The sequence below is a fragment of the Seriola aureovittata genome, chromosome 11 (assembly GCF_021018895.1).
Source record: "Seriola aureovittata isolate HTS-2021-v1 ecotype China chromosome 11, ASM2101889v1, whole genome shotgun sequence".
Taxonomy (NCBI): Eukaryota; Metazoa; Chordata; class Actinopteri; order Carangiformes; family Carangidae; genus Seriola; species Seriola aureovittata.
In genome coordinates this window covers 22029469-22043688 of record NC_079374.1, presented here as the reverse complement: position 1 = coordinate 22043688, position 14220 = coordinate 22029469, and the positions used below count along the sequence as shown (strand labels likewise).

The 14220-nt window shown below is 43.2% G+C and overlaps 1 protein-coding gene across 2 annotated transcripts in view; it reads left to right on the top strand.

Annotated features, from left to right (window-relative positions):
* hdac4 (histone deacetylase 4) overlaps nt 1–14220 on the top strand; it is a 126211-nt gene that overhangs the window by 58792 nt on the left and 53199 nt on the right. The window contains exons 1-3 of one of the 2 annotated variants that reach the window (XM_056388667.1): nt 5496–6176; nt 13192–13395; nt 13518–13663. In XM_056388667.1, coding sequence (XP_056244642.1) covers nt 6173–6176; nt 13192–13395; nt 13518–13663 — 354 coding nt within the window. In that variant the 5' untranslated portion in view covers nt 5496–6172. Of the gene's footprint in view, nt 1–5495; nt 6177–13191; nt 13396–13517; nt 13664–14220 lie in introns of those variants that run through there. The other variant, XM_056388666.1, reaches the window with a different exon arrangement.

Genomic DNA, 14220 nt, shown 5'->3' with positions numbered 1-14220 from the left:
CTCATTAGAGCACATATTAGATTCTGTAGTTTTTGTAATTCTTACGGTGAGGTCTTAAAGGTTAGATTGTACAGTTTGAGTTTATTGTGTGTTTATGTGCAGATGTAAGATAAACAGTTTTCATTTGCCATTTCACTTCCTGTTGAACTGACTTGTTAATGTCGAGGTGTGTTGTGTAAAGGCTTTTAAAAGCCCTGGCTGGATCATATGGATCTAGAGGAGTCCTCTGGAACCTATCTATTATGGATGGCCACTTCAGGGTTCAGACCTTTTCTGTGCTCTCATAAGGGGTTTGCTAGCTTCTGGCTAACAACACCACCATGACCAGAGGTTAGCCTTCCTCAGTCCGGGAAGAGGAGTTCATTACAGCCAAGCCCGCGGCCTAATGGCTACAGCGTGGCCATCACTGATAGACTGTATTTTACCACAACCTTGTTTAATAGAAAAAAAGAAGACCTTGTTTCCTGTCTGTCATTATTTGTCGTGTGTGGGGTGAAGAGAGCTGGGTATTTACAAAGCTGGAAAAACATGTTTAAGAATAGACTTTTTCCTCTTCAATTATTGATTAAAAAAACAATAAAAAAAACAATCCTCCATGAATAGATATGTCAACAAACACAGACCATTGTTTAAATTGTACCAATTAGACAAATGTCAAGATCCTCCTGGACCCATCTTTCTTATTGATGCAGTCCTCCATTCGTATCCATCTTCACTACCTCTATGTCTGTTTTCATTATTGACAAGGCCCATATTAGGCAGGTTGCTATAATCTTTACTGTCCATAAAGAGGTTGTGGGTCCAGCTTTAGTTCACAAGGGCATTCCTGTGACCCATTTGATTTTAAGTGCACAGGGAGCAGTGTGGTGAGCTGACATCTCTCATAAGTTCAGTTTAGCATCGCCGACGGCTAATGGCTCTCTGTCTGCTGCAAGCTTGGTGCAGACTGGGAAGGCATTACCATTGAGACGGAAAGAGAGGGCGTAAAATATGAATGAACAGAGCTCCCCGCTGCAGCCAAGGGCTCAAAGCATCTCCTTTTCTTACCGTGTCTGGGTTTTAAGAAGGTGTTTTGAAGCCTTGAGATTTCCTCATAACTGAGAGTTACTCCCAACCCTGAGTTGATTCTTGTTGTGGGTACGTTTTTTTGTAGAGCTTGTTACCTCACCTAGATCACATTGGCAGCCTCAAGCAAACACGATTTTAGGATTGTGTGAACTCTTCTGTGTGTGTGAGAGAGAGAGAGAGACATTAACTCACAGGGTTATAGCAACAACATCACTCACCTTTAGAGCTCTTTTTTTTATTTTTTATTTTTTATACATATAAAAACATAACACACAATACATTGTGGATGCACCCTGACTCACACAAACAAACACAAACAAAGGCAAGCGCACATTAATCGCCCCAAACACTTCCTCTTTTGAAATGTGTCTGGAACAGCTTTGGTCAAATGATATTACTTTTTCTTCTGGTTTTGGATGGTCTAGTATAAAGGTTTTCATGTGTGTAAATGTTGATTATGCAATCATATACAACAGCAATAAAAAGATATGACTTATTAAAATCAGTCAATCGATCCTCTTAAGTGCTGTAGCCGTTTAAAATTTATTTTTTTAAGATGGAGAAAGTACAAAATAATACTTTCTTTACACTTCAGTTGCTTTAGATCAAAATTAAAATAAGATACAAGAAATCAATTCAGCATGTTTATTTTGTAATTTCAAGTTGCATTGCATTAGTGAGCTTAAAGATTGTTTTGAATCGAAGTTTCAGATTTATTGATTTATTTTAAATGGATTTTGAGTTGCCCAGAAATAACCGTCAATGGGACTAGAGAGAGAGAGAGATTGAAAAGGGAGGGTTGAAGTGAGAGTGTGTATTATAAATAACCCAAATCAATAATAAACGACACAGTATCTCACATATTTGGAGTCGGGTCTGGGGTCCTCTGGGGAGATGGATGAAAAAAGCAGCCCTCCTCCCACTATCCCTCTGTCGCTGTGGAGAGGAGGGAGAAGACAAGAGCATAAGAAGGTACAAAAATAAGAGTTGCTTTTTTTTTTTTTTTTTTCCCTCCTCTCTTGAGCATGAACCAGCTTGTGGTTATGGTTTGCATGCATGTGTGTGTGCGCGAGTGTGTGTTCGTGCACACGTGTGTACATTACGAGGCGGACGCCGTCCATTACTTATTCATCAGCCCTGTCTGCCTCGCTGCCATACTGTGTACTTCAGCATGCCTTGCAATCATTATGCCACATGCATTATTTAAGGCACACGCGCACGCTGACTCTGATGGAGATAGCTACATGAGCTATTTATCTCAGATATGCTCACTTATCGCCTTGTCTGATTCTCTCACAGGCCGTTAATAATATAACTGCAGGAGCCCTCTTTCACATAGACATTCATTGTCTTATCTTTTAGGTCACACACCACCCTGCACACAAGGTTTCATACACAAATTCCCATTCATATGTGCAGTTTTCAATTGATGAACACACTTACCCCACTCACTAAGTCCCTTATATGTTCCAAGTCCCCGCATGTGGATCTATACACACCTGATTTAATGTCTGTGTACATGCATTTTAATATCAGATAAGCATGCTTGTTTTGGCTTCACAGCATGGACAGGTGATAAAATGTGTCCCTCACAGCTGTGCAGATGTGGACTTTTTTGGGCTTTAAATTGTAGGAGAAATCATTTTAAAGCACAAGACAGTATTATAGAGTACACAATCTTTTGTGTTTCAGATGCTTGACATACTTCTGAATACTTTCTTTGACTGTGTTACTTATAAACTTTGATTGCATAATCCATCTCAACATGCTGCCATGCTTAGTAATGCACTGCAGGCGGCATTAAGGCCAAAAACAACATTTTGGAAAGCTGTCCACATGTTCCCCCGCTGTTCTGTTTGACAAGCCTCTGGCTCACAGCCACTGATCTTTGACCATGTTAGTTGCCAACTAACCTAATGTCCATACATTGATTTTTTTTTTTTTTTTACCGCAAAGTTAATGAGGTGCTCCTTTGCTCAGTTGTGACAGTCAGGCCAGTGCCCTCCCCCGAGTGATTCTCCCTGTTCTAAAAATGAAAAAGGTGTTTGTGTGCGTGTGTGTGTGCCATTATGGTTTTGGTTCAGCCGCATTAGCTGTTATCAGTCTCATGGCTGCATGAAACTTAGCTAAGCCTTTGACGTCAACACCATACAACAAGCTGATAACACAGACTTTTATCGCAGCCAGGTGTGTGGGTGTGTTGTCTGATCAAACAAAACTTCGCTTCCTGGATTCTACGCCGAACTTCAGAAATAGCTCCTGCAAGCGCACTGCACAGACGCAGACCACCCCACATGCACCTGCAGGCACACATGTACCTCAAACACACACACACACACACACACACATACACACAAACCCACACAAAATCGGGTTTCTGATGTAACCAGATTTGACGAACACCATGTAAACAAACAAACCAGTTACCTTAGCTGAGATAAGTAAATAAGAAACATTTGGTAACATGTTTTTGATAGTGACACCTTATTTCTGAACATGTGCAAAACTCAGAAATGAGTAACAGCAGTGGGATCAATAGAAAAATAATGACACTGAGCTTCATGCTGACCAAAATATTTGGACTCAACTCTGATAAAAGTGAAACTGAAACTAAATAATGATGATAATAATGTCAGAGTTCTTACTTATTTTGTCCTGATTAGACTCTGTGGGTGTGCACAGATGTGACCGACATCTCCCTCATTCAGCGTCAGACAGTTCCTAGCAAAGCTCCAGCCCTCTTCAGCCTGAGCAGATCCAATCCTGTCCAATTAATTACATTAAGTCAAAACACCTGTGTGTGTGTGTGTGTGTGTGTGTGTGTGTGTGTGTGTGTGTGTGTGTGTGTGTGTGTGTGTGTGTGTGTGTGTGTGTGTGTGTGTGAGTGTGTGTGTGTGTGTGTGAGTGTGTGAGTGTGTGAGTGTGTGAGTGTGTGTGTGTGAGTGAGTGTGAGTGTGAGTGTGTGTGTGTGTGTGTGTGTGTGGTGTGTGTGTGTGTGTGTGTGCAGGTCCTCTAATAGTCAGTTGCTTGTAAAATATTTAGATACAATTTATTTAAAGTAATATGTCTAAATAAATGTTAATGGAAAGGAGAGATTCCTGTTTATTGACCGACTGCATATAAAAGCAGCTGGATGTAGAATAATGTGGTTACTGCGCTCTGCATGATTTTAGGCCGTTGACGAGTGAAAGTAAATGTGGCATTAATGCGTCCCAGTGTTGGTCTAAAGAGACACCCCCATGCTTTTCTTTTTACAACATAAACCTTCTAAAGTGACAGACAGTCTGCAGACTCTCAGGAGTCTGTGGATTTTCACCATGTTTACATGCTCCAGTCTGATGCGATGGGTTATATTCTGACTGTAGTTCACTTATCATAGAGAGGTGGGGAGCCATCGATAGCTAGGAGCAGTTTTTCTCCATTTTTCATCGCTCTTCATGTAGTGAAGTGGAGTAGAAAACAACTTTGTGCTTTCTGTTTCTTGTGGAAATCAAAACAAGCGCTAATGGTTGCCACTCGACGGCATTTGCATGAAGTTTAAATTTCTCAACTGCCCAACGCGGTGCCGCGCAGCACGCTTTGAGTATCTGCAGCAAGCACCAGCAGGTTTATTTCACAAATGGCACCCTGTCTCTTCTTCCCTCTTTGAGTCTGTGTGATTGAAAAGGAATGAAAAAGTAGGCTGTTTTGCAAATGAGGACTGGAACCAAATGTGGTCATTTGTTTAGTTAGACTCTCACCAAGTGAACAGCTATTCATACAAGTGAGTCCCATCCTGCCTGTTGTTTTTATCGATAGTATCACATTTAGTATCACGCTGTCCATTGATGTGACAGTAAGACATATGTCAAGTCTCACCCCCAGAGGAGCACTTGTCATTAGGGAACTCTGATGCCTGTCAATAGCCTCGTTCTCCAGCTGCTGTAATGACTCCTCATTATTATTCAATCCGAACCTTGTCGTTCATCAACGCTCTTCTCAGGCGTCCATATACAAATCTGTGTCTCAACTGTGATTCAGACCTTTAACGTTTATTCTTTGTGTTTTCGTTTAGTACTTTTGGTTCATATATTATATATTTATATATTAAGTATTTACCTTATATATATTTGTAATATGTTTAAGGCCCTCAATGCACCTCCGTAGATCTTTCTGTGATGGTCATTTTCACCTTCTTACTTCCAGTCACAGCCAAGCTTTAACTTAAAAATATGTAAACAAGACCTGACAAAACATCCCAAGCAGAAATTCCTGTTCAAACATATTGAGGTTGAATAGGAAGCCACAGCTGTAAGCAGCATCTACTGTGTGACACGTGTGTGTGTGTGTGTGTGTGTGTGTGTGTGTGTGTGTGTGTGTGTGTGTGTGTGTGTGTGTGTGTGTGTGTGTGTTTTTTTTTTTTTTCATGGTTAGAGTTACAAGGCAGAGCAGCATTATCCATTATCATCAAGTCAGCTTCAACTGTCTGTTCTGTCGGGCTGCTGGTGTGTAGGAGGGTTTCAGATAAAAAAATAAAAAAAAAGAGCCAGGAATATCTGTGTGTGCAACAAGTAACGCACATCAAGAAATGTAAGCAGCAACAACAACAATGAGCCGTGTTCAGACCAAAAAGCACATAACCACAGTGTTTGTTTAGTCAAATGAGAATTTAGTCACAATCTCTGTGTCTCTCCGCTGATCTGTGAATTAGAGCTGGAGAGAGAGAGAGAGAGAGAGAGAGACTCCAGTAAAATGCTCAACATGCCTGAGACTGCCCTCTGATGTCACTGTGTGAGAGAGAGAGTGAGAGAGAGAGAGAGAGAGTGGGAGGGGACCAGAGGAACAGAGGGAGGGAGAGACAGTGGCAGCCGGAGTACAGAGCAGAGCACGTCAGCGAGAGACACAGAGAGACGGAGAGAGAGAGAGAGAGAGAGAGAGAGAGAGAGATCTGTTCTCACTGAAACCAGCTTGGTCTGCTGTATTTTGGTGCTACAGTGGACTTTACAGCTCTGTTCAGAGTCGCACTTTTGGCTACAAACGCACACTTTCTCTCTCTCACTGAGATACTGCACACACACAAACACAAACACCACACACACAACAACCGGACAGCACGAAACAACTGATGGGTAAGAGCTCTTGTTGTTATGCACAGATTGTTTTTCGGGTAGCTTATGTTGATGTTTTAACCTCAGTTTTACTGAGCTGGTTTGTAATTGTTGTGTAAAGGATGAGTGTATTTAGTCCTGATGTGTGCCCTGATTAATTTCACATTTGTGTGTTACCTTAAGTTGGTGTGTTTGAGTGTGATACCCGAGCACACATGTTTTTATATAAACTTGTTTAGCCCATAGATTTTTCACTGTGTGTGTTCACCTCAGGAACGTGTGTGTGCGCGTGTGTGTGTGTTGATTGGCTGTGTGGGTGTGCAGCTTTGAGTAGTGACAGTCTTTATTGAATGGTACTGATGTATGGAGACACTCGCTCAGCACCACTCAGTGCAGCCTTTAACTGAATGGAGCAGATGGTAGTGGCTGTGTCTGTCCCTCCCCATAGCTTATTGTGTACATGCGTGTGTGTTTAGGTCTCTGCCTCTTTGTGTGTGTGTGAGGAAATCTGTACGGATGTTTCTTTTTTTCAACATAATGTGACTTTAAAGGGATTCATTTATCGCTCAAAACATTTTTACAGAAAAAAAAGTACATAAAACAGTTTAATGTCATGAACAACGTGAGGAGTTCATGCACTCCTGCAGGAGGATTAGATTTTTGGGCCAGATTATATTTTCTACCCTTTTGAATAATAATAATTTAATTTGCATTTTGGTTAGTGGACAGCGTGGGGCTTCATATCTGTCCGTATTGGTTTATGCCTGGTGTCTGTGCAATGTGTCTGTATCCCAGCTTCAGCACTTCAGCTGTGAGTTGACAGAGCTGTGATAGAGCTAGTTAAGGGTTTTGTGCATCTCTATATTCCCACCTGAAAACAGATCATCTTTAAATCCTTCTTTAAATGATTTGATTAGAGACCTTTGATCGCGTCAACCCAGCGGGGTCGCTGACTAGCTGTCTTCTGGGGAAAGAGAAAAGGGAGACGAAGGAAGCACAGAGGTGGTCACACAAAGCACATAAAACTGCCACACTCCACCTACATGCACTGTGAGTTACATCAACACGCATACACACCCATCCCGGGCTTCACGGTAAAGCGCTGAGCTGAATGCACATGCAGGCCATTTGTTGAATTAGTTGGCTGCCATCATTGGTTCTCCCTCCATCTCTAGCCCCTCCCCTCCTGCCCTGTCCAACCAACTGCTGGTCACTATCCCACCAGTCACCATGGCGTTTGCCTCCCCTCCTGTGTGAGCACCTGTGTGTGTGTGTGTGTGTGTGTGGCTCACAGCTGAGAAACATTATGTCAGCAATTACTGTTCATTCTTAATCTGTAAGCCTTAACACTGCCGTCACTTTTGTGTCTTTGTGTAACTTTGTTTTTATCACACTCATTGTGGTTGGCATTTGCTCACCGTGTTTGGATTGTAAATGAATGTGTGCACTCCGTTCCTCCTAAACTGTGATTAAACATGCATGGGGTTTTGTCTGAGTGCACGGATGCCCGGTGGGGCGAGGAGCTCCCTCGGGAATCCTGGTCTATAAATAACTCCCTCTGTGTGATCCATAATCTTTGCCTGATCATGGGGGAGGGGGGAGGAGAGGAGGGGCCGGTCGCAGATAGAGGCACACAGAGAGAGTGATGGATGAAAGGAGGAGGGAGAGAGAGGAGGCATTTCACCAGTCATGTTTGAGTCAGTTCAACCAGATTTCACATCATTTCTGCGTGTGGCAGGGAAACCTCACGACTCTGTGGGATTTTCACAAAGTAAACACTATTTCCCGTCTGGAAATCAACAGTTTATCTCACTTCCGCCCCTTCATACCTTCTATGGTGTTTGAGCTGCTGAAGTCCCTGGAACATAGACGCATTTAAAGTCTACTGTGTCCATTTAGAATTTACCATCATAGAAAAACACAGGGTTTCTTTACTAAAGTTGTCATGTGACGATGATGTAAGAAAGTGAAGACCTGCTTCTATGCAGCTGGGTTTTCCTTGTCTCTTCACATGGATAAAAAATCAGTGCATAAGACTAGAGTGGCACTTTTGCTATGCTATAAATGTTAGTGTGTATTCTGCAGTGCTCGGCCAGGCCTTCAGCAGGAATGTTTGCGTTATCATGCCCGGTGCTGTCAGGGTGAGTCAGCTTGTGCAACCACCTCTCCTCCTGTTGGCTCAGCACCACAATGTCATGCTTATTCACAAAGTGCCATCCTTGTAAGCTGGGCTAATTACTTCACAGGTGTCTGCACCCTGTTGGGCGCTGTATGTCGCCCCGATGGCCTGCTGCCATTCACAAAGCTTTGTTTACTGTAAACAAGCTTCTGGGGATTGTTATTCAGAGAGCTACTGTTGTTTTTGCCATGGTACAACTATAACAGCAGTGTGACCGAGCCATGTCAGCCTGACCATGAACTGTCATTCAGATGTGACACAGATGTGTTTCCTGTGTGCCATCAGACCTGTTGCCAGCACTTTAAACCAGTCTTTACATTTGCCAGAGCAGAACTGTCTGACAAATTGAGATCTGAGCAGATGGGGAAATGCAGTTACAGCCTGGTGAAGCTTAGAAACAACACCTAGCTAAATTACAACAGCAGTTTTTGATCATGTGTTTCCACATCCCTTATCATGCATCAATTTTGCAGAGTCTGGAGTAACTCTACGCCCAGAGGCTTCCCTTTTTTGTCACATAATGTCATATGAATTTAACCAAAAAGAGGAAACTGTAGAAGTAAAAGTTTCTACTCTAACTCTACTCTCTAACCCTAACCCTTTAAAAAAAACAAGTCTGTGTGATTCAGGTGTTGGAGTCAGTGTTGACACACACAGTAAATACATCAAGGTTATCAAAACGTTTGATTGCCACTGTGTGTAGTTTTGTGTAGCTACAGTAACATCACAATGCGTCTCAGTGCAATCTTAATGGGCCAGCCGCTGTGGTTAGCCTCCGAGTAGCCGGGCTAAGCAGTGATTACACCGCCTCCATCTTTGCCTGTCTGCGCTGCCTGCACTTGTAGCCCCCCTTGGCTGGGGGATAAGTGGCTGAAGACGGCCATTGACCGCTGGTGTGTAAGTGACCAGCAATGTCAATAGAATAAAACATACTCATAGACATTCAAGATTTGAACTGGAGAAACTAGGTTTGGGCATCGGTGTTGCTGTTCCCTTCATACACACAGAGCCGTACTTCTGCAAGATATAAGGAAACACAAAATAACATGTGGACTTCATACTGCACATGGAAGCACAATGCAATACAAAGTATGTAAAAAAAAACAAAAAAAAAACAAAATACAATGTCTTTGTATACACACATGTTTTTGCCTTGTTCGTTTGGCGCATTATTTTATTTATTTGTTGAATTTTTTGTGCCTGTTGCTTAGGCTACTTCTTATCAAAGACACAAGTGCACACAGTGGGTTCGGTGGCTTTAGTTGGCACAACAACTTGGTTGTCACCTTCTTTGTAATTGTTTGTGTTTGATATCTTTTTTTTATCCGCTTGTTCACTGATCTCTGCTGTGAAAACAGTTTGTCACTTACAAGCCATGTAATACAAGGAAGCAGAATTCCAAGCCTTGCAAGAGACCTGCAAATGTTGTTATAATTTATTCTCTTTTCTAAAAAATGTCATTAGATTTTCATAGATAATGTACATTTGCCATTATTTTTTCTCCAAATGGACTGTTTGGATTTTGTTGTTTGTATGTGAAAGCGTGGAAGCTGAATGTCTAAATCTTTTAATTTCTCATTTTCGGGGGGGGGGGGGGGCTGTTTGTCTATGAAAACAAACAGCCTTTGTGAAACCCCTCTAGCATAACTACGGAGAAAGGCATTTGGGGAAACATACACAAATAGAGGGGTGTTGAGAGCAAGTGGTTGTCTAACTTCAGGGGCCTGCCGGAGACCCATTTTAGAAGAAACTGGAAAGACAGGGCTTTGTGTCGGAAGGTCACCAGTGTAAGTTTATATGGGAAAATATACAGTAGAAAAGGCGTTAATTAAGGTGATGCTCCATGCATGTTTGGCACTGTAGCGCTGGAATGGTCAGCGCCAGAATCACTCTGAAAGGGTCCCAGTGTGTGGAGTGACACTGTTTGAAGTGCACTGACCTGATTGATGGCCCAACAAAAGGTTTTGTTTGTTTGACCTTGATGTTTATTGCTTATTAAATATGTGTGTAAACAGTTGGCAGGCATGTGTGTGTATGTATGCGTGTACAGCGAATGTGAGAGGTGGAGAGTTTACCATGGTTCACTGGAAGAGGCTTTGTTTATGTAACACGGGTGATTGGCACAGACTGTGTATAGTGAGAATGATAAACAGTGGCATCTTCAAATGTGGCTCTCTTCCTATTGGCTTGTTATTGTGGAAGTGGCAAACATACAAATTTGTAGGTCAGAGGTCCAGGTATCATTTAACATGCACATGTGCACACAGCCTGATCCCTTCCTTAAGTCGGATCTTAACCCTTGGAGAAGCGACAATGGATTAAACTGTGAGTTCCTGTCGTGATAAATGTTTAAACTCAGGTGACAGTATATTGAGAACTGTCTGGTTGTATAATCATAAACACATCATAACACACACCCTTTAAAATGAAACTCCCAACCTTGCACGATTAAAAGGCTTTCATCTTTTCAAACCAAACAAAAAATAGTTACTCCTAATGTCCAGCTGTCAAACAAGTCTTTACAAGTATAGCGATACAATTAAACACACATACGCACATGCACCAGTGAAGCACCAGCATGTCTGGCCCAGGGTGGCCACACCCTTTCTTTTCTCCCTGCTGTCCCGTTGGGTGGTGTCAAGTTTCCTCCCGCACTGAAAACCTGCCCAGTACCAAAGATGTCATTGGCTATCTCAGCAAGTTACTGCAACTCCATCGCCACCTCATTGGTCACTGGGGGATGCCAGGACAATCCATGATATGGAGATGCTCCCCACTCGCTTCAGGGTATTGATGACTGGCAGAAGGGTATGGCACGGTGGTAGGGTGGTTCTCCACGGAGCAGATATTGATCAGATAAGACTGAATGTTGCTCGGGAGGATTTGATTTGATTTTGTCATGAACCTTGTTTATTTGTTTTAACTTAAAGATCTGGTTTACCTCAGGCTACTTCAACAGGTTTGTCTTTTTGAAGCCTAAATTCAACTGTCACCCAACGTCACATGTACAGCTCCTGCTTCCTACTGTCTCTAACTATTAAGAAAAATTTAGCTCCCAGTGTTTGATCCTGACTAGCAAAATTCCAGCTACATGTCGGGGCTTCAAAACTGGCAAATATTTTATATGCAGTTTTTGTGTTGCGTTGCAGAGTCGTACTACTGTTTGTGTGTAAGCTGCTGTGTTGTTTACTTGTTTTGGAGAAATAATCTGATTGCACTAATACCCCAGTTTTTGCATGTCAACCACGTTGATGCAGGGATATTACTTCTCCCCTCTTTGCTTGCTCTTCTGTGTATTTATGTATCAGCAGCGCTACAGAACCGCACTACTTCACCGGACTACTTCACCGGATTTATTCAGATAAAGCAGAATAAGTGTTGGAGATTAAATGAAACATGATGTAATGTAACACAAACAGCCGTTTATATTTTGTGTCAGTTACATTGGTTTTACAGTGATTGAGTTCCCCGCTGATATTTTAACCCGGTTGTACGGCTCAAACCTGTGACCTTTTTGTTTTGCGAACATCATGTCGAGCCCTGTGTGTGTGTGTTTGTGTGTGTGTGTGGCTTTTGCGGCGTGTGGTTGACTCTATCCTCCCAGATGTGCGATTGCATTTGAAATCCGTCCGTCTCAACATCAGACACAACTTTGCTTTCTTGGTGGAAGACACACACAACACATACACAGTCAGCATTGCACTTACAGTAAGCAGTAGTGTCTGCTCACATATACACGGTCAGAGTGGGAACACACATCCGTGCAAACGCACACAGTAAGTCTGTATGCGTGTCAGCAAATCCCTTCCGCAAAACTCATGTTGCAGGGGGATTGTTTCTGCTCTCTGCTGCCATGTTTCATCAGTCTACCTGTGTGTGTGTGTGTGTGTGTGTGTGTGTGTGTGTGTGTGTGTGTGTGTGTGTGTGTGCGCTTGTCATTTGTGTTTTGACTCGTTTGTGTACAGAAAGTGTTTGTACAGGGTTAGAGAGAGTGATGTTTGTACAGAAGTGTGTAAACACTATATAAGGTGAAGCATCCTATACACTTTGCTCTCACCACAGCACAGCCTATTGCTCTGATACACTCTGGCTCTTTAAATCTCAGACACATTTTGTGTTTTTGGTGTTTTTGCTAATCCTCTTATGCAGTGTATACAACGATAAAAACAGACTTGTGTCTTTAGTTTTGCAACATGACACGCAGCCACAGCCGGTGCGGAGTGTAATAACGAGTGCAACAGTCAAGGCTGCAGCGTCCAGACAGCTGATGTAACAAGTATTCCTCAGACTTATTTGGATCAGAGAGGACGGGTTGTTTTGGCTGCTATTAAAGGATATTAAAAAATCTTGGACTTTGAATTCATTATATAATTTTACTATTAACAGATATTATGAAAGGAAAGTTACAAGAATTTTCCATTTCCCATAAGTCTTTTTTTTTATTTAAGTTAATTTAGTCATTGTTGAGGATCGTCAACTCGGCTCTGTACTGTAGTAAAAGTTTCACTGTGTTTGAACTCAGCAACCCTCAGGGACAACTCTGTAGTTGGGGTCAAAATCTTCACAGTACAGACAGGCGCATAGTTCACATGTTGTACACAGAGGCACAGGGTAAATTCTCTATAGTATAGGAATCTCAAAGGGAAAAGGAGACGCTACATATCTTGCAGGGAGTCTTCCTTTTCATGTATTTTCATTTTTTAAATGTGCATATGGGCAACGTGTGTATGAGGACTATGTTTGTAATTCTACAGTCAACCTTCAACCTTCTTCTTTGCATGTTTCTACAACCTCTGTAGAAACTGCACTGTAGGTTCTTGCTGTATGTTCTCACCAAACTTCTTCCCTCTCTTTCAGTGGACGTGAGCACGGCAGCGCTGCCCACGCAGGTGCCCCCCACCACCACAGCCATCCTTCCCATGGACCTGCGCGTAGTAGACCACCCTCACCACCACCACCACCAGCAGCCTCCCTTTGGCCTGGTTCCCCAAACCCACCCTATACCGCCCACCTCCACAGCATGCCCCGCATCGGCCGAGCCGGGCCGCGGGCCAGTCATTGGTGAGTCGGGATGATCTCTGGTGATCATGTCTTGAGGCTGAAAGTTGTTGTTGACTGTTTATTACAAACACGCCCCTTGCTCCAGATGCTTGGAATGATAAACTCTCTTTAAACTCATATAGGCCACCCGGAGCAGCAGCTGCAGCAGGAGCTGGTGGCACTGAAACATAAGCAGCAGCTCCAGAGACAGCTACTGATCGCAGAGTTCCAGAGGCAGCATGAACAGCTGTCACGACAACATGAAGCCCAGCTTCAGGAACACATCAAGGTGAATTTGTTGGACAGGGTGGGAATGGAATTATAGGTCCTCTCCTCTCCTCTCCTCTTCTCTCCTCTCCTCTCCTGTCCTCTCCTCTCCTCTCCTCTTTTCTCCTCTCCTCTCCTCTTTTCTCCTCTCCTCTCCTCTCCTGTCCTGTCCTCTTCTCTCCTCTCCTCTCCTCTCCTCTCCTGTCCTCTCCTCTCCTGTCCTTTCCTCTCCTCTCCTCTCCTGTCCTCTCCTGTCCTCTCCTCTCCTGTCCTCTCCTCTCCTCTCCTCTCCTGTCCTCTCCTCTCTTCTCCTCTCCTGTCCTCCCCTCTCCTCTCCTTTCCTCTCCTCTCCTCTCCTCTCCTCTCCTCTCCTCTCCTCTCCTCTCCTCTCCTCTCCTCTCCTCTCCTCTCCTCTCCTCTCCTCTCCTCTCCTCTCCTCTCCTCTCCTCTCCTCTTGTGCTCAGCAGAAACACACCTTCTGAAGGACAGCAGGAAGCATGCGCATGTGTACACTTAAGTGAGTATGGTGTTGTAATTTGATCTGGTGGCAGTACTTTGCTGCTTAGTCATCTACATGGC